General features: G+C 34.8%; 1 protein-coding gene across 3 annotated transcripts in view; it reads left to right on the top strand.

The window, feature by feature from the left end:
• The window catches only part of VPS13C (vacuolar protein sorting 13 homolog C), a 175,009-nt gene that overhangs the window by 90,992 nt on the left and 63,007 nt on the right, over positions 1–21,010 (top strand). For all 3 annotated transcript variants that reach the window (XM_032417691.1, XM_032417690.1, XM_032417692.1), the window contains 11 exons: positions 1,270–1,426; positions 2,251–2,330; positions 2,860–2,919; positions 4,050–4,212; positions 5,804–5,920; positions 7,210–7,313; positions 12,648–12,815; positions 13,468–13,772; positions 14,726–14,873; positions 18,201–18,351; positions 20,392–20,501. In XM_032417691.1, the coding sequence (XP_032273582.1) occupies positions 1,270–1,426; positions 2,251–2,330; positions 2,860–2,919; positions 4,050–4,212; positions 5,804–5,920; positions 7,210–7,313; positions 12,648–12,815; positions 13,468–13,772; positions 14,726–14,873; positions 18,201–18,351; positions 20,392–20,501 (1,563 nt within the window). The remainder of the gene's footprint in view (positions 1–1,269; positions 1,427–2,250; positions 2,331–2,859; positions 2,920–4,049; positions 4,213–5,803; positions 5,921–7,209; positions 7,314–12,647; positions 12,816–13,467; positions 13,773–14,725; positions 14,874–18,200; positions 18,352–20,391; positions 20,502–21,010) is intronic.

The raw sequence follows: 21,010 nt of genomic DNA, 5'->3' as shown, positions 1-21,010 counted from the left end.
CTGAACTCTAACAAGAAAACAAACAATTAAAATTTTGTAAGTGCTCCCATTAAAAATGTGCCTGAGGAGCTTGTGGCTGTGATAGTAAGGAGGGGGATCTAAGCAGGCTGAGAGTGTCAGGGAAGATTTTCTGGAGGAAGTGACATTTGAGATGAGTTTTTAAGGAAGAGTAAGTAGAGTCTGAGAAAAGGGGATCAGGAAAGGGGCTGGGGCAGGGTTAAGGTGTGAGTATATGAGAAAATATAGTAGATAAAGGGACTTGAAAGAACTTCCTGCAAAATCCCTTTGTCATTAATAGTAGAGGTTATGTTCTTCCTCTGAGTTAAAAATAACAAACTTTAAAACAAATGGGTTCTACTTTTCTTATCTGAAATATATGCTTTGCAACTAATTTCTTTCATCTTAAAACTTAACTGTTTTTCTGGTTAATATTAGTTATTGAAGATACATAAGCTTTAATAATTGAAACGTTGATGTATCATTCTATTTGCAAATGGGCTTCATTAACATATGTGCATAGAAAACCCATAAGCTGTTTTTCATATCATTTGTAATAAATATTATTACAGTTCCATTCCCTGAGGACATGGGAAGTAGGGGAGGCAATTTGCATTCCCCAGGCCAATACTTGACACTGAAGACATTTTTGGTTTTCACTATCTGGGGAGAGGGAGCTGCTGACAACCAGTGTGAGAGGCCAGCATTACCACTAAACATCCTACAGTGCACAAGTCTGTTTCCTCACTGCAAAAAATTATCCAGCCCAAAATGTCATTGGTGTCAAGTTTGAGAAATCTTGCCTTAGGATTAGTATAAAAGTTGCCCATTTATTGTATAGACTTCCAGATGAAAGGCTGTCCATCAGACTAGAACTTCTGGGAATTAGGCAGAACTACTTTTTTTTTTTTTTTTTTTTGCCTTGATTCTAATCACTAGAATATAGTGGCAGTGTTTCAAAAATGTGAACAAGTAAATGTGCCTGCTCGGCAGGGAGCCTGCTTCTCCCTCTCCCGCTCCCCCTGCTTGTGCTCTCTCTCTCTCTCTCACTCTGTTAAATAAATAAATAAATAAAATCTTTAAAAAATAATTCAAATAAATGTACCTTCCAAAGTAAATAACACTAGGCAATTTTCCAGGCACAAATAGTGGTACACATGTTTACATTGTATGAATATTTTTATTATATCACTCTGGATGGTTATGAAATTGTTGACTTACCTTCATTGTATATAAGTGGAATTGTTTGTGGTAATACTGGGCCTTTTCTAGGTTGTGATTACTTTGATGAAAAAAGCAGAGAAGAAAGGAAGGCCTTTATATGAACTTAATGTCCTGCAGCTTGGAATGAAAGCTAAAGTTAAACCCTATGACCTGACTGCTAAAGCTTATCTAAAAAAAATTAGTATGCGATGCTTTGAGTTCCCTGGTAAGTGTGAATTATAGTCTGTGTAAATTATTCATGTTATAGGCAGTGGTCCCTACCTTTTTGTCAATAGTAAGCAATTTATTAATGTCATCATAATTAGTTAATTTAATTTATTACCTTGATAAAAAGGAATTTGATATTTAAAAATTTATTATTTATGTAGTTGCCATAAAGTAAGAATATATCTAAATATATATATTACCTATATTTAGCATGAAGTAGAATATATTCAAATCCACTTTTTAACATGCATTAAGCCAACTTTTTTTTTTTTTTAAAGATTTTATTTATTTATTTGACAGAGAGAGACACAGCGAGAGAGGGAACACAAGCAGGGGGAGTGGGAGAGAGAGAGAAGCAGGCTTCCGCGGAGCAGGGAGCCCAATGCGGGACTGGATCCCAGGACCCTGGGATCATGACCTGAGCCGAAGGCAGACGCTTAACGACTGAGCCACCCAGGCGCCCCGCATTAAGCCAACTTTTAAAGTTGCTATGGATGTTTAAAGTTTATAGGAACTCTATGGGGTAACTTTAAGTAAAGCAAACATATTGAGAATAATCCCTAGCTTATGTATTTTATAGCTTTGTTCTTCAATATATTCTTTCTGATTTATTCAAGTGAATAATACCAGTAGTACAAATGTTACAAAAGTTATAACTGACTGGTGCTGGTTTTTTTTTTTTTTTCAATTTTTTAATGGAGTTTTTTTTTTCCAAAGCCACTTTTATTGAGGTATGATTAATATACAGTAAAATTCTGTTTTAAAGTACATTTGAAATGTTTGAAAGACTTACTGGAGCTGCCCTGTGTTTTTTATTTTTAGACTCTGCAGGAGAGCCACTTCACATTATTAATTCTTCTAATGTAACTGAGGAGCCCCTGCTGAAAATGTCACTGACAAAGGTACCTGGTTTCCTTCTAGGATTTTTTAATATTTGAATAAATAAAGTTATGTAATTCTCCCATGTTTAGTATTTCAATTTTCCCCCCTAAAATTTTTCATTCTAAAGCTCATGGATTGTAGTGAATTATGCAAGCATCCAAAAATAACCTTGTGAATAACCCTTATATTGTTGAATAAGTGAGTGTACAAAGTTCTGTGGTAATCCAAATTTGTTATAATCTAGATATGCTAGCATTTTTCCCTACCTTTGGCATTTAATCCTAAGTAGGATAAGGAATTGGAGTTTTTGCTTCTATAGGATGTAAGAAATGCTTCACTTTTTTTGGCACATGCCTCTTTGCTGTTAAGAAATATGCTTATAATGTTTTCATAGCATACTTTGAAAAGTAGAGAATATATATATGCATATATATGTATGCACATGTATATATACCTATGTATGTAAGTGTATATATATATATTTTTTTTTTTCAATGTGTGAATTCTTGGTGTTTTCAACCCAGTGGTTTAATCTTTCACTATTTCTAGGCAGACAGTGATGGACCAGAATTTAAAACTGTTCATGACAATACCAAACAGAGACTGAAGGTAAATATTTTCTAATTCTCTATAAGGCAATGTTATATTAATTATTAAATCTAGCTTTATAGCCATCCTCTTTCTCCGCATCCTCACCAACAAATAATATACTATTTAAGGGAATTTTATACATGGTTATTTGGCCTACTGTTGATGGATGTATTAAACATTTGAATTATATATTGGCTTTAGGATTAGAATAAAATTAACAATGAAGCTAAAAGCATGGCTCAGTACAGATATTGCTTACAATACATTTGAGCTTATATAGTCTGTCCTGGACCCATCTGAAATGTGATTGACCTAAGGCCTGCTAGTACTTCCCGTATCTTTCCTTAAAACCCACCAATTAAGGTCAGAATTAGAGTTGGGCATGAGGGGGGCAGAGTGTTTGTTTATTGTCTGTTTGAGATTAACGCTGTAAGAATGAGTTCTTTCTTTAAAAAAAAAAAAAGGACCAAGTCTGTGATTCATCAGTCTTACACAATTCACAGCGCTCACCATAGCACATACCCTCACCGATGTCTATCACCCAGCCACCCCATCCCTCCCACCCCCCACCACTCCAGCAACCCTCAGTTTGTTTCCTGAGATTAAGAATTCCTCATATCAGTGAGATCATATGATACATGTCTTTCTCTGATTGGCTTATTTCACTTAGCATAATACCCTCTGGTTCCATCCACGTCGTTGCAAATGGCAAGATTTCGTTATTTTTGATGGCTGCATAACACATTATATATTAAAAAAAAAAAGATGGTAGGAAGGGAAAATGAAGGGGGGGAAATCGGAGGGGGAGACGAACCATGAGAGACTATGGACACTGAGAAACAAACTGAGGGTTCTAGAGGGGAGGGGGGTGGGGGGATGGGTTAGCCTGGTGATGGGTATTAAAGAGGGCACGTACTGAATGGAGCACTGGGTGTTAAACGCAAAAAATGAATCATGGAACACTACATCAAAAACTAATGATGTAATGTATGGTGATTAACATAATAAAATTTTTAAAAAAAGGATCTTAATTGATCTTTTCTTAAACGAATTATTCTTCAACATATACTTATTTGTTTATGTTTGAAGCTTAACATAAAAATGTCACCATATCTGAAATCTGTCTTTCTAATTGTTTATTATCTTAGGTTTCATTTTCATCCTTAGACTTAGTACTTCATTTAGAAGCTTTACTGTCCTTCATGGATTTTTTATCATCTGCTATTCCATCCTCTGAACCTTCCTCTTCTGAAAAGGAATCTGAGCTGAAACTACTTGTGGGGGAGTCCAGAAGTATCGTTGTCAAAGCTGGTATTAACTTCTGAGTCATGGTCTAATACTTTCTGTCTGAACTTTTAATAATCGTATGATAACTTATATTTTCAAGCTAGGACAAATATTCAGCACCTTAATATTACAGCTGCTCTGACAGATTAAGTTAGTTTCAAAAGAGAGCAAATTTTATTCCTGCGGTAGAGACAGGATAATTTTGTGAGGGATTTAAAATACATTTTTAATATTAATCATGTATTTGTATTTGATTTCACTGTCAATCTTTTATGGAAAATAAAGTTGTACATACTTTGCATTGATATCTCTGCAGCCTTCACTTCAGTGCAAGTGAGAACAGAAGAAATTAAAATATGAATACAGTCATGCATAGTACAAAGGCCCATTTCTGTCAGTCACGTAAACCCACCTGGTGCTCAACAATTTTAAATGCTCTGTGGGGCACAAAAGGAAGAAGATCATGGAAGAGAAAGACTCACTTTGGTTTCTAACCAAAACTGAGTTTAAATCACACACACATATGGGATGTTCCTCAAGCATATGGCTTGTGCTATGAATTAGATATGATGTTATCCTGAATGAACATGCGCCTATTTTTAAGCCAAATGTCATTTAAATTATTTTTCTTTCATATTACATGGTATGAATATCTAACATCTAGTAATTTAATTTTCAGACCATTGCCTGTTTGAGTGACATCTGTATTACTGACATCTTTAAAGCGTAAAACTCTTAGTAATATTAGATCTGATATAAGGATCAGATTTTTTTTTTAACCAGGGATCAGAGCGATACTTTTGCTATAAACTAGAGTTAAAGAGTTTTATTGTTGTCTTTAATGTCCTTGCCGTATTAATACCTGTGGAAATGCTTCTTTATGTAACATGCATATATACATACATGTACACACACAGTTGAATAAATGAAAGAGCAATGTTTAAGTTCACAATAAACTACAAAAATTACTAATCCAAAGAAACAGTTTTCCAGTTATGCTATGTAGTTGATTTTAATGGTTTGATTATAGTTTTTATGGTTTGATTTACATCTTAAGGGAAAAAAAAAAAATCCCTGTTATCACCTTGGTGATTAAGGACTGATGTCCTGTGCTTTTACAGTATTATAGGAAAAGGTCTGTTTCCCTCAGGCAAGACAGATCTCTAGAAAAATATGTCCTAAATTTATCAGTTAAGACCTGGACCAAAGTAGATGAAGGGAATCCATTTGATTGTGATTCTTATACACACACACACACACACACACACACACTGTAAATTTTTTTGTATTTTTTTAACTTAGCTCTTTATGTTTATGTCTCATAGACCTAAATCTTTTTTCCCAGAAGAAAAATTATAGGAAAGTTTCCATCTAGCAAATTGTATTTTCAAGGTTCTATTAAAGGTTGCCTTTATTCTTAAGTTGGAGAGGAATATGCTAGTTTCTGATTGGCATTTGAAAATTGAGTCAAAATCCATATTAATTATATGTTATCTTAATGGAAGCCTTTTTGATTCTTCTTAGTTCATAATGTACTTTTTGTGAATTTTACATTATTTAGTCTGTTATATCATCTTTGCACTTTGCTAATCACAAGCCTTCTATTATTTTTCAGTATCCAGCAGTACTTCTGAAGATGATGTGTTCGATTTAAAGGTCATAGCTGAATTAAATGCATTTAATATCTTTGTCTGTGATCAGAAGTGTAACATTGCAGATATTAGAATACGTGGTAAGTAATGATATTCCTTGGTGTAGGTATTTCTGTTTCTTTACATAGACCTCCAGGAAGAGTGAGTTTGTGTATGGTAGATTTCTTGAGTCATTGTTTTGTTTACTTACATTGAAGACTTGCACAAACTTTTCAAAGATGTACTTTGAAATGGTAGACGTGAATTTGTTATGATTCACAGCTGACATGAAATATTTCTTATGTATTTTTCAAATTTTAGAATAAATCTAAGGCTTAATTGCTTATGTTCCTTTTGTATTTTCAGAATAAAATACAAAAGAGAAACTGAGAAATTAATATCACAACACCTCACTAAATAAAGAAAATGTTAACTATGTTTATTTCCCTTGTCTTTTGTACATATATAGCATCAGACTAGAAGTACCTAAAAGAAATTTTGTGTTACTCATCATCAGCTTGATAAAAGGATAGGTTCATATTATACCATGGGTTCTTGAACCAATCTGCCAAGATTCAAGTTTTGGCTCTAACATCTATTAGCTGACCTTGAGAAAATTAATTAACCTTTCTGTATCTTAGTTCCCTATGGAGATAGTTGTAATAATTATTCATGGGATTGTTGTGATAGTTATGACAATTATTTGTAGGATTATATATGCATTTACATATATTTAGAAAAGTGATTGGTACATAGTAAGCACTCGAGAAAAGATTAAAAATAAGTACTGTTCAACAAATATTACTAAGTATCTATTTCATCGGTGGCATGGTATTAGATCGAGCTTATTACTGGTTCTTAGCTATAGGCATTCTCTTTTACTGAGGAGCTGTTTTAGAAATCATTATGGCTTTAGAGATTATGAGAATAACCAAAATTTTTTTGGATAGAAAGATTCTATTTTATATGTAGTTTTTTGTAGAATGAATGTTTATTCATCAAATTATATTCATTTATGCTCCATTATCAGAGCATTAGTTTTCATAATAAATGCTTGTGAGATGGCTGTTTAAGAAATAGCATGTGTCTTCCTCTATGACCACTTACAATCTTGCCAATGCACAGGATATTTGTTTGGAGACCTGTGATTGATTCTCTTTGAAATTCAGTTTCTTTTGTCTTTAAAATTTCCACTTTTATGTATGAAATACTTAAAGATATTGTAATCTTTATTAGGCATCTTATACATAGAAGTTGATACCTTTACTATGTGTAATAGTAATTATATTCATTCTCTATCTTGGTAGTATATTTTTTAACTTGATTAAATACCACTGAATCGGTTCACTTGGATTGGGTGAAAAGTTTGTAAATGTTATGTTTCCCGTAGGAATGGATGCCTCTATTTCTGTGAAGCCAAAGCAGACTGACATGTTTGCCAGACTTAAGGATATAGTAATTACGAATGTTGATTTGCTGTCCATTCACAAAAAGGTAATTAAAAAATAGGTTTCAGGAAAAGGAGGCTGTTCAAGATGTCAGGGTAGGAAGATCCTGAACTCACCTCCCCTACCGCCATAACAATTCTACAACTACAAATGAGATAATTTTCTCTGAAAAAGTCATGAAAACTAGATGAACAGCACCTTCACAACAGAAGATAAACAGGCCACATCGAGATGGGTGGGAGAGGCAGAGATGTACTCTTCTGCCATAGCTTGCAGGCACCCATAGCACACACAGGAGATGCCCAGGAGCGCCTGGCTCTGCTGTCCAGGTGGGATTGTGCTTCCGGGCCCTATTGGTCATGTTCTGTTCTGTTCAAGGCCACTCCTTCAGTGGGAAAGGTAGGTCTTTCACCTAATACATAGAAACAAACACAGAGAATCAAGCAAAATGAGGAGGCAGAGGAATGTGTCCAAATGAAGACAAAGGCAAACCTCAAAAGAACCCTTAATGTATCGGTGATAGTTTGCCTGATAAAGAGTTCAAAGTAACAGTCATAGTGATGCTCACCAAACTCAGGAGAAGAGGGGATGAATAGAATGGGAACTTCAACAAAGAGATATAAAATATATGAAAGGACCAAATAGAAGTCATAGAGCCTAAGAATACAATAACTGAATTAAAAAATACCCCAGCGGGGCTCAGCAGCAGACTGGATAAAGCAGAACAGATCAGTGAGCTGGAAGACAAAACAATGGAATTTGCCCACACAGAGCAGCAGAACAAAAAATGAGAATTAAAGAAAAAAGATGATAACTGAAGGGACCTATGAGGCAACATGAAGTAGAATAATATCCACCTTATAGGAATCCCCAAAGGAGAAGAGAGAAAGGGACAGAAAATCTATTTGAAGAAATAATGGTTGAAAACTTCCCTAAACTGGGAAAGGGAATATCCCAGAAAGTTCCAAATGAGATGAACACAAAGACTGCAACACCAAGACACATTTTAATTAAACTGTCAAAAATTAGAATCTTAAAAGCTGCAAGAGAAAAAGAACTTGTTAATGTACCAGGAAAACCACATAAGGCAGTCAGAAGATTTTCAGCGAAACTTTGCCAAGCCAGAAAATGGCATGACATATTCAAAGAACTGAAAGGAAAAAACTTTCAACCAAGAATACTCCACCTGGTAAGGCTATCATTCAGAATAGAAGGAGAGAGAAAGAATTTTTCAGACAAACAAAAGCTAAAGAACTTGTAACGATTAACTGGGCTTACAAGAATGTTAAAGGGACTTTTTTCAGCTGAAAAGAAATGGCACTAATTAATAACAAAGCATATGAAAATAAAAATCTTACTGGAAAAGGTAAATATATAGTAAAGGGTGGATTAACAACTTATTAAAGCTAGAATGAAAGTTAACAGACAAAAGTGGTAAAAATAGCTATAGTTATAATAATTAGTTTATGGATACAAAGGATAAAAAGGTATAAAATGTGACATGAAAAAAATATAAAATGGGGGGGAGACAGTAAAAATGTAGAGTTTTGGAATGTATTCAAATTTAAGTTTCTGTCAACCAAACAGGCTGTTATCCACATAGGATGTTTTATGTGAACTTCAAGGTAACCACCCAGCAAAACTTAGAGTAAATGCACAAAAGAAAATAAGGAAGGAATGTAAATAAAACACTAAAGGGAGTCATCAAACCACAAGGGAAGTGAGACTCCCATCAAAAAGCTGTTAGAGCTAATAAATGAATTCAGTAATGTTGCAGGATACAAAATTAGCATACAAAAATCTGTTGCATTTCTATACAGTAATAATGAACTATCAGAGAATTTAGGAAAACAATCCCATTTACAGGTGCATTATAAAGAATAAAATATCTTGGAAAAAAATACCTAGGAATAAATTTAACCAAGTAGGTGAAAGACCTGTACACTGAAAACTGTAAAACATTGTTGAAAGAAATTGAAGAAGACACAGATAAATGGAAACATATTTTGTGCTCATGGATTGAAATAATTTATATTGTTAAATTGTCCATACTAAAAGCATTCTACAGCCTGTGTGCAATTCATATCAAAATTCCAGCGGCATCTTTCACAGAAATAGAACAATTCTAAAATTTGTATGAAAACACAAAAGACCCCAAACAACCAAAGTGATCTTCAGAAAGAACAAAGCCAGAGATCTCATGCTCCCTGATTCAAACTATTCTACAAGGCTATGGTAATCAAGAGTATGGTATTGGCATTAAAAGAGACATAGATCAGTGGAACAGACTAGAAAGCCCAAAAATAGACCCATGTACATATGGTCAATTAATTTTCAACAAAGGAGGCAAGAATATACAGTGGGGAAAGGACAGTCTTTTTAGTAAATGTGTTGGAAAACTACATGCAAAAGAATGTAATTGTCAATTAAGTGGGACAGCTACGTATAAAAGCATGAAACTGGACCACTGTCTTTACACCATATAACAAATTTAATTCAAAATGGATGAAAGACTTGAATATAAGACCCAAATCTAATACTCCTAGAAGAAAACGTACATGGCAAGGTCCCTGACATTGGTCTTAGCTAAGATGTTTTCTTAGATCTGACTCCAAAGGCAGGAGAAACAAAAGCAAAATTTTTAAATGTGACTACATGACACTAAAAAGCTGTATAGCAGAGGAAGCCATCAACATATCAAAAAAGCAGCCTACTGAATGGGAGAAGATTTTGCAAATCATGTATCTGACAAACAGTTAATATCTAAACTATATAAAGAACTCATACAACTGAATAACCAAAAAACCAAACAATCTGGTTAAAAAATGAGCAAAGGACCTGAATAGGCATTTTTGCAAAGAAGACATACAGGTTGCCAACAGGCACATGAAAAGATGCTCAGCATCACTAATCACCAGGGAAATGAAAATCAAAAGCACAATGAAATATCACCTTACATCTGTCAGAATGGCTTTTATCAAATAGATAAGAAATAACAAGTGTTGGTGAGGATGTGGAGAAAAGGGAACTCTCATGCCCAATTGGTGGGAATGAAAATTGGTACAGCCACTGTGGAAAACAATATGGAGGTGCCTCAAAAAATTAATGATAGAACTTTCATATGATCCAGCAATTCCACTTCTGAGTATCTGTCTGAAGAAAACAAAAACACTAATTTGAAAAGATACATCACCTCTGTGTTTATTGCAGCATTATTTACAATAACCCAGGTGTGGAAACAACTCTAAGTGTCCATCAATAGATGAATGGATAAAGAAAATGTGACGTATATATACAATAGAATATTACTCAGCCATAAAAAAGAATGAAGTCTTGCCATTTGTGACAATATGGGTAGAACTTGAGGTTATTATGTTAAATGATATAAGTCAGACAGAGAAGGACAAATAGGGTATGATTTCACTTTTAAGCAGAAACTAAAAACCAAACCAAAACAAAACAAAAACCTCAGACTCCTAGCAAATAGAGCGGTGGTTGTCAGAAGGGAAGGTACTGGGGAGATGAAATAAGTGAAGGGGATCAAAAGGTACAAACTTCCAGTTATAAAATAAATGTCATAGGGACATAAAGTATAGCATGGGGCATACAGTCAGTAATATTGTATGAACTTTGTATGGTGACAGGTGGTAACTAGACTTATTCTGGTGAGTAATTTGCAGTGTATACCAATGTCAAGTCACTATGTTGTACACGTGAAACAAATACAATATTTTATGTCAGTTATACTTCACTTAAAAAAAAAAAGAAAAAGGAAAACCAGTTACACTCCAAAATAAGATGCCATTATCCCCATGAAAATTTGGGTTAAATATTAGAAGATACTTCACACAAAAAGATTATGAATGGTCGTAAAGAATATTAAAGATGTTCAACAACACTAGTTATCAGGTAAATGCAAATTAAAGCCACAAGGAGATAGATACCCATTTCAGGGGCTACATTAAAAAAAATTGACAATACAAAATAAACCCTTAATGAGGAAAAAAAAAATGACAATACCACCTATTGGCAAGGATTATAGCAACTGGAACTTCTGTTGCTGGTGGGACTGTATAATTATATAATCACTTTGGAAAACAGTTTCAGAGTTTCTTATAGAACCCAATATATATTTACCATATAACTCAGCAATTCCAGTCCTGTGCATTTCCCCAAGAGAAATGAAGACACATGTCCACGGAAATCTTTGAACATGAACACTCATAACAAGTTTGTAATCATAACCCCAAACTGGAAACAATCCAAATGCCCATCCAAAGAGGAATGGGTAAACAAACTGTGGCATATCCAAACAGTAGAATACTACTGAGCTATAAAAAGGGGGGGAAAAAAAGTGATACATGTAATGGGGGTGAATCTCAACATGCTTAATGAGAGAAGGCAGACACAGAAGAGAACATATCCTATGATTCCACTTACATGAAGCTCTAGAAAAGACTAGTAAGTGAAAGCAGATCAGTGGTTGTTTGGATCTGGGTTTGGGGGAGGGTCAGGGATTAGCTGAAGGGGAGGGGCTCAAAGGAACTTTTTGGGGTGATGGGATGTTCTATATCTTCTTTTGGTGGTATTTACATGGGTGGTATAAATTTGTCAAAATTTCTCAAAGTATATACTTAGGAAATGAATGCATTTTATTATATGCAAATTATACCTTAAAAAGTTAATTTAAGAATAATTATTTCACAAAAAATTAGAATGTACAGATTAATAGAAACCAAAAAAACAAACATGAAAAAATGCTTTTTAATGAAAAATAATTTCTGTATTGAAATTTACTTTTGGGACGCCTGGGTGGCTCAGATGGTTAAGTGTCTGCCTTCAGCTCAGGTCATGATCCCAGGGTCCTGGGTTCCAGTCCCATATCAGGCTCCTTGCTCAGCGGGGAACCTGCTTCTCCCTCTCCCTCTGCCCCTCCCTCCTGCTTGTGCACGCTCTCTCTCTCTCTCTTTCTGACAAAAAAATAAAGTCTTAAAAAAAAAAAATTTAGTATTGATTTTTGTGTTTAAGATGGCTTTATTCATTTGTTCATTAGATATTCATTAATGGTCATGTGTCAGGCAGTTTGTTAGGGATTGGCCATGAATATAGTTATTCTGTGCTTTGACCTGGTGTATAGACTACGTGATTTATAAGTTATGTCTGACCAATTAAGTGATTGATATTTTCATTGATTAAAACAACTTTTGTAGAAATAGGAAAAAGTTTTATTAAGTATAATCTTTTAACAATTTATTGAAGGTTGAATTTAAATGGTGCTTCTTCATATATCAAGGATTTTTTAATAAGGAAACTTATTTATAATATAGCTCTTTTGATATAGCTCTTTTCCTGTAATAACCAGTTAATTTAATACTTTTAGGCTGTCTCTATTTTGGGAGATGAAGTCTTTAGGTTCCAAATGACTCTTTATCCAGATGCTACAGAAGGAAAGGCCTATGCTGATATGTCTAAAGTAGATGGGAAACTTATTCTCAAAGTGGGTTGTATCCAAATTGTTTATGTTCATAAATTCTTCATGTCTCTTTTGGTAAGTTTATTTATAAATGTATTTGTTTCTCATGGAGACCTAAATATTTTTGCCTATACATTTGAACCTAGATAGTCAAAATATTTACTAATAGGGCTGTGTAATAAATACCCAGATGCTGAACAGAATATTATAGTGAGGGAAATCCTTTACATGATGGATAACCAAATGAATTTTTGTTATCATTGTTACCATTCTTTCACATTTCCATAGCTATATAATTTAAAAGTACTTTTTTGATGTTTTAATTTAGGTATTTTCAGTGTTGTTTTATGAAATACCCTTAAAGGTATTTAGCTAAAAGATTTTTTTTATGAAGGACTAATATTGGAATTTACAACTTTTGATTATAATTGTGATCAAGAAAATTAATTATTTCCATGTAAATGTCATGGGCTGAAGAGTTTTAAACTGTTTATGCCTCTTAGCAGGGCTGTTATTCAAGGCTTATAAGTCATGGATTTCTACCTAAATCATGAGAGGTGACAGTTGTTAATATCTCAGAGTATGTCTTTCTAGACTTAACACTCTCCATATATACAATCATAAATAGCATCTCTTTTAACTCTTTTATTTAGTTTTTAAAGTAAATGCTTTTTAAAGTTAGTCCTGTTTTTTTTTAGGAAATCTAAATATCAGTCTCTTCCAACAGAACTTCCTCAACAATTTCCAAACTGCCAAAGAAGCTTTGAGCTCAGCCACAGTCCAGGCTGCAGAAAGAGCTGCTTCCAGCATGAAAGACTTGGCTCAAAAGAGTTTCCGCCTTTTGATGGATATTAACTTGAAAGCACCAGTTATTATCATTCCTCAGTCTTCAGTATCGCCAAATGCTGTTGTAGCAGATCTGGGTTTAATCAGAGTTGAAAACAAATTTAGCTTAGTTCCTATGGGACATTATTCTCTTCCTCCAGTCATTGACAAGATGAACATTCAACTAACTCAGTTGAAATTGTCCAGGTATAAATATATAATTCAGTTGTGTATTACTGCTAGAAATAGAATTCTCATAAAATCTTTGCTAGGGATAAAATACTCTCGTGATTTGTGGTTCTCATTCCTTATTTTTTATAATTATAAAACCATGACCATTGGTTTTTGGTCAGTGGTAATACTAGTGCACTTCATAGAATCTCTGTTTTGTCTTACTACATTTATAATGTGATTTTCTACATTTTATAAAAATTTCCTATTAAATTAAAATTTACTCAATAGCACTTAATTTAGATTTTTTTTTTCACTTTGCATAATAGCTATTTTCTGTAGATGGGAGAAAACTTCTTAAAATGTAATAAAAGTTAAGATTTTTTTTCTCATTTCCAAACCTTGTCACATTTGGGAATTCTCAGTGTGTTATCTAAAGGATTATTGAATCCAAATGGGAAAGTGTTGGGTCTGTTGAATGACAAGAATACTCATTTCATTGTACAAATGGTTGTTGGCAGTCATGCTCGAAATGACTGTTACCATATGTTTGTTTAACGTGTAGGTTTGGTGAGTTTTTCCCTTTGAGTTTGGAGAAGTACCAATAACACAAAACTAAGGATTAAGTAGACTTTCTTTGTCCTCCAAGTTTTGGAGGATGTTAACATTTGTTTGTATGACACTGCACTAGTTGCTAATATTTGAATGGTCTTTGTGAAAGTAGTAAATAGTGTAATAGTCATACTTTCTTTGAAATCAGCATGAGATAGGTTTTGTTTTAGAAAGCTCTTGATTTATTCTGATTTGGATTGATCTGTGAAAAGAAGCATGTTTTATTTTTTTATTTTTTTTAAGAATCATGTTTTAAAGAATTACGATAGTAGCCTTCAGTATCTAGGAAAACTGTGGAAACTGTTACACAATATGACAGTCTTCATTTTAAGATGTAAATTTCAAAAATATAAAATAAATTCTTATTTATCTTTCAGAACTATTTTGCAGGCTGGCTTGCCACAACATGACATTGAAATTTTAAAACCAGTCAACATGCTTTTGTCCATACAGCGAAATTTAGCAGCAGCATGGTATGTGCAAATTCCAGGGATGGAGATAAAAGGAAAACTAAAACCTATGTTGGTAAGTGTATGTATACAGTGTATGAAAATTTCTAGGTAAGCTTTTATCATTGATCACAGTGCCATTCTAGCGTACATCAGAAGTGATGAAGCAGGGGTGCCTGGGTGGTGCAGTTGGTTGGGCATCCAACTGTTGGTTTTGGCTCAGGTCGTGATCTCAGGGTTGTGAAATTGAGCCCTGCATGGGGCGCCGCACTTGGCGCAGTTGTGGAGTCTGCTTGAGTTTCTCTCTGCCCCTCTTGCTTGTGCTCTGTCTCTCTCTCAAATAAATAAATAAATCTTTAAAAAAAGTGAAAAAGCATTAAAAAGGAATACTTTGTTAACTGAAAAGAGGTCATCCTAATTCTCACACTTTTCTTTATTTCACTTTAGTCACATACCTGGTAAACCCAGCAAGAAGTCTGAGATGAAACCCATTGGAGTCTACTGAAAATATTATTAATAATTTTGGAAAGTTCTATTAAAGTTTTAGGCAGTTGAATGCTAAGACAGTATAAAGTAATATTTAGATACCACATTCAAAGCACCTTAGGAGTATTTTTTTAAAAAGATTTTTAATTTATTTAAGAGAGAGAGCACGCAAGTAGGGAGAGGGAGAGGGACAAGCAGACTCCACGCTGAGCATGGAGTCTGACTCGGGGCTCAATCCTATGACCCTGAGATCATGACCTAAGCCGAAATTGAGTGAGTCACTTAACTGACTGAGCCACCCAGGCACCTGCCCCCCCCCCCCCCCCGCCCCCCGGGTTAGGAGTATTTTTAATGTATAGAAGCACTCTTTTAATTAGAAAAGTGGACATTTTAAATAGGTGAATATGTATATTTGGTAAGCATATAAGTATAGAAATATTTATAATAGTGTAGTTAGCAGGTCATGTGTTGGCTCACAGGGAGAGATGATACTGGTCAAAGATGCTTATGGAAGTATAGGAATCCTATGGTTCTTTTGTACCTGTGTGTGAAACCATTGAAGCCAAACAGTAGGGGATAGGGGAGGAGAGAAAGTGACTAAACAGAGTGTGTGAAAAACAAATAAAAATTTATTTTTAATACCTGTGATTACTTCAGAGTTAGTTCTTGATAGAAGGGGTCAAAGCGGAGTTCTACTAGGGAAGAAGTTAAAACTGAAGTTTATTGTAGGGACCAAAGGTCCTGTGTGTGGTTATGAGTGGATGCAATATGTGGGACGAGTGTCTATTTAGGGTAGTCATAAAGACTTCTCTCTTTCAGAGTATGTGACTCTTCTTTTAACTTCTGCCTTGCTGTTAAGAGATTAGATTCCAGGGCTAACATTGGACCTTTTCCCCTTGCTTTTAAAGATTGTGTGGTTATAGGTTTGCTGAAAGCAAAAGTAAAACCTGTATGTCTATCAGTAGGAGAATGTGGACCAAACGATGGTATATTCATACAGTGGACATTATAAAGCAGATAACATGAGTGAGCTAAAACTATGTGAAACGAAATGGGTATATCCTAAACATAAAAATGGAAAAAATTGAGTTGTAAAATGATAGTACAATTCTATATTATTTCGAATTTTACAACAAGCAAGACAATGGACAGTGCTATATATTGTTTATAGGGAATGCAATAGCGGTAAGTGTAAGAAAGCATTCATGGGAAGAATAATTCTCTAATTCAGCATAGTGTCTTTCTCTGAAAAGGAGAATAGAGGGGATGGGGTCTCAAAGATGTAAACATGGGGCTTCAACCATATCTGTAATCGGGAAACAAGATCTGAAGGAAATATAGCAACTTGTAAGATTTGACAAAGCCAGATGATAGGTACACTGGGGAGGATTATCGTATTCTCTCTGCTTTTCCTTTATGCTGGAAGTATTTCAAAAGAAACAAGAAAAACAGTAACAAATCCATCAGTTTAATGTCAAAGTGTGATCATCACTTTAACTAAAAGGACCCCTGTTAAATCAAGAATGTATCCGTAGTGGGTACAGTTTCCACTGCCTAATGTGTCAGCAATCCAGGCCTCTCAGAACACCCCCTCATTGGTATGAGTCTATGTACTTTTCCTGGGCCTGGAGTGCAGCTAAGAAAGGGTATCAGGTAGGTAACATCAGTAAGTTGTTTTGGGTAGGTCAGCTTGAAGTTCTTAAACAACTGTGGGGCTCTCTCAAATTGTCCTTCAGACTTACTGAGGGGTGAATCAAAGTATATGATACGGGTGCTCTTTTCAGCCACAGGAAACCAGAGGAGGTGGTGAAGTTAGCTCCTTTTCAGGCAGTTGTAATATCTTGGTTGGTATCACACTCAGGAATGAATATACAAGGAATTTCTGGGGAGTTAAATTGACATCTGTTCTCCTAGGACTGGGGCTTGGGGCAAACAAGAAATCCTTGGTCATTATCTCATGCTAAAATATCTCCCCATTTCCATTTAGGCTGGGAATCAGGCAGCTCAATAGGGGCCTACTTTGGGTAACAATGCAGGGCTTGCTGGATCTCAGGACTCTGAGAGCACAACCTGAGCTGAAATCAAGAGTTGAATGCTCAGCCAACAGAGCCACTCAGGTGCCCCAGATTTCTCCTTTAAAGATTGAGAAACCTGAGTTAAGGAGACTAAGAAACTTGGCAAACAGCACAGCCCGAAAGTGGTCCAGTTGATACAGAGCTCCCTGATTCAAAAGCTCTTGATCTTCCTCCCTCCCTCCCTTTCTTCCGTCCTTTCTATCTTTCTCTCTTTTCTTTTTTCTTGTCACATATCCCCTTTCATAAAGGTAGGAGATGAATAAGATATTCCTTTCCTGCTCTGCGCTTTGGTTTTTAAAAATTCTTGTTAGATGCATTAGTTATTGTTCTAAGTGATATTATTCTTGATGAGTTGAACAGATATCTTAGGTTATGTCCAGATGCATATATACAGGGAATAAGAGCTACATTGAAGGAGAGAATCTTTTTACTTCTTGGTGGGGGTTAGAAACTGAACAGCACTGTTCATGTACTGAGTTTGGATGGAAGTGAAGTGGAGCTGGTTCTGGGCCAGAAGAGAGAGAGGCAGAGTGGAGATGAGGAGATAGAGGGGAGAGAAGCACAGGTCCAGGAACATACAAGAAAGATAGGAACAGACAAGGCAAGAAGAGTGATGGATGCAGGGGCTTGGGCGTGGGTGCAGGCAGAAGTGTGTCTGCACACACGAGGAGTATCTCATACTATACAAGATGAAATACCTCTCTCCTGTGTTTACTGCCCCAACTCTTTGTTGTTGTTGTTCAGATGGACATTGAATTTGAGGAACTGTAAATTAAGACATGGATGTGATATTCTGCGTTTTTATTCCTTTATATTAACAACAACTTATTGTTGCTTTCTAGATTGCTCTCAGTGAAGACGACTTAGCAGTTTTAATGAAAATCTTGCTGGAAAATCTCAGAGAAGCTTCTTCACAGCCAAGCCCTACACAGTTTACCCAGGAGGCTGTAAGAGTAAGAAAAGATGTTCTGGGTGGGCCGGAGCACCTCAAAGGTACAAATTGATGAAGATTTTTGCTTTGATCATGGAGAAAAATTAGTGTTAATGCTGTATTTATGTTTAGTGGTCTTTTTAGTTGTCCAGCATAATGTGGTATGAACTGATTCAATATTGTAGTGTTTACTGTGGAAAATTGGCTGGTTCAGGGTCTGGGGCTGCCTTGGAGCTCCCAAGGAAAGGAGGTATGCTTATTGTCTTCTATAAGGGGAGAGGCGATCTGTTGTCTGCAGGATACATGTTTGCCCTTTACTTGTAAAATGTGAATTTGCTGAATTCAAGAGCCACCGAGATGGTAGACCTTGAGAGAGAGCAAATTAGGCACGCGGCAAAATAAGGTCCCAAAATAATAGAGAGAAAAGAGTCTTGGTATCCTACTCAGATGACTGGCCCATAACAAAGCTGTATAAAAACAGCTTTACTTATCTGGTTTTATTAGTGAATGATGTAGTCACATACATAAGGGAATTTTCCAGATTATTAGAATGGACTCTTTTAAAAGCACTGAGCCTTTTAAATTCAGTCATTTTAAAAAGATAATTTTTATAAAATAAAAGTGTCCTTCTTGCTCAAAACAGTTATATAAAATATACTTTTACTCTTTTTTCATCATTTAAAGTCATTGACGTGAACATCATGTTTTATTAGACTTGTAAATATTAGGTTAAAATTTCCATGGCTGAAAAGATTTGAAGTACACCTTGTCCTTCTAATAAATGTCCCCAGACTGCCCTGCTTTTATAATGCTCAGATTATCAGCTATTACTTCAGAAAGTAATAGAGATAAAACTGCCAGTTAATAATACCATTAATATTGCTTCTCCTATAGTTGGGCCCAGTGTGTTTTGAAATATCACAAAATAAATGACTAGAGCAGTGTGCACAAAAGGTTTTTGTTTTAGGTGGATAGTAATGAGTGCTACATGAGCTTGGTGAGGCCAGCATCCCTCCCCAGATTGGGTTTATGCTACAGTACGGATAAATGCTAGATAAGCAGGCTCTTGCTGTGGTTAGACAGGAACTATGTACAGATGAATAAAAATAGCAGGCAGGCTTTATGTGATTAATGATCTCATTATGTTCAGCTGTGGTCAATTTGTGTTTCTGGTTCTGGCTATATGGTTAATGTGGTCCTTGGGAAAACTTGTGAATTCAGATGAAAGCAGCAGACAGTGAAGATTGGAATATGAATTACTTTCAGGAAAAGTGAAGGAAAAAAACCCTAGTGTTTCCCGACTTGGAGAAGCCTTTATGTGGTTAAAGTTATGCAATGTTTGCTCTTCCAGTATCTTGTTAAGAGCACTTCCCTGTAAATGATCAAAGAATAGCATCAATCTCCAAAAGAGATGATAAAATGACTTTGTAAGAGTGATTGACAAGCAGTATCTATTCTTAATCTTACCGTCTAAAAAGTTTTTTCCTAATAATGAGGGAATGGACAAAATTACTTCTTGAAATCTCTTTTACCTCAGAATTCCAAAGGCTCCCTGCCCCATATTGTATTTGAGCTCTGTTTGACTCTGCTATGAATTATATTCTGTTCTTGTCAAGGGTAATGAGTTGGGTGGTATAGGTAATGAAAGATAGTGAGAATTGCACTGTGCTGGCAGAGGACCTGTTACTATCTAGTTGTCTGTTCAAGGACAAAGTTATTTTTCTGTGCCTCCAATTTCATAATCTCTTGACATTGGCTTATAACCATTTAAGTTAAATGCTTTGATAATTGTAAACTACTCTATTATGAGCAGTCTCACTCTGGGGGTGCTTTTTAAAAAAAAGTTGTCTTGATACTGTACAAGACCCCCTCTTTTTGTTGCTTTTTAAAAAATGTAGATGGCCTGCCCCTGTCATTTTGCCCTGTACTAAACATATAGAATAAATCATTGCCATTTTAATTGTCTTATAATGTGGTTTAAAGGATCCTAGAAAGTATGATACATATTTAGAATAATAAGTTATCTTAGCTTTTTAAATAAGTATAAAATAATGTACCTACTTAAAGCTTTTTAATTTTCATACTTATGTTTGATCCGTCAGAACAAGATTTGCCAGACTCAAAGCTTTCTATGGACCAAAGTGTCACTCTTCAGTTTGACTTTCACTTTGAATCTCTTTCCATTGTCCTTTATAACAATGATATCAACCAGGTATGTAGTAAATGTCTTTATTTAGAAAAAATCTTTAGCTCTTGATATTTACTTTTAGAATATTGGCATTTTTTGATTTGACTAGTTAAAAAATTAATATGTCTCTTAAATTCTATTTGGCCTACAGAATATACATTGGTCTTGCTCTTTCTTCACTTTGTTAGTATTTCTAATCTTACTCAGCTAAGGAAAAGTGTTTACTTCTTTCCAAGTAACATCAGCACTGAAACCACTTAGATCCATCTCTAGTAGAGGAATTTTATATGTGAATAATTAATTATATATGTAATTTTATTACATAGCTATATATGTATACATATATAACTAAGGAGAATAATTTAGTAGTAGCTTTAGAACATTAAAAGATTCTTTTAAAATTCATGATTATCCAGGATATATAAGCATTAATTATGTTTCTTTTTTTTGCATTAATTATGTTTCTATTGAATAAATATTGTATGTAATAGATATGTATGAAAGATACTTATCAGTGGATTGAAGAACCAAGA

The sequence above is a fragment of the Phoca vitulina genome, unplaced genomic scaffold, assembly GCF_004348235.1.
Source record: "Phoca vitulina isolate PV1807 unplaced genomic scaffold, GSC_HSeal_1.0 scaffold20, whole genome shotgun sequence".
Taxonomy (NCBI): Eukaryota; Metazoa; Chordata; class Mammalia; order Carnivora; family Phocidae; genus Phoca; species Phoca vitulina.
This window is presented reverse-complemented; position numbering and strand designations above follow the sequence as displayed.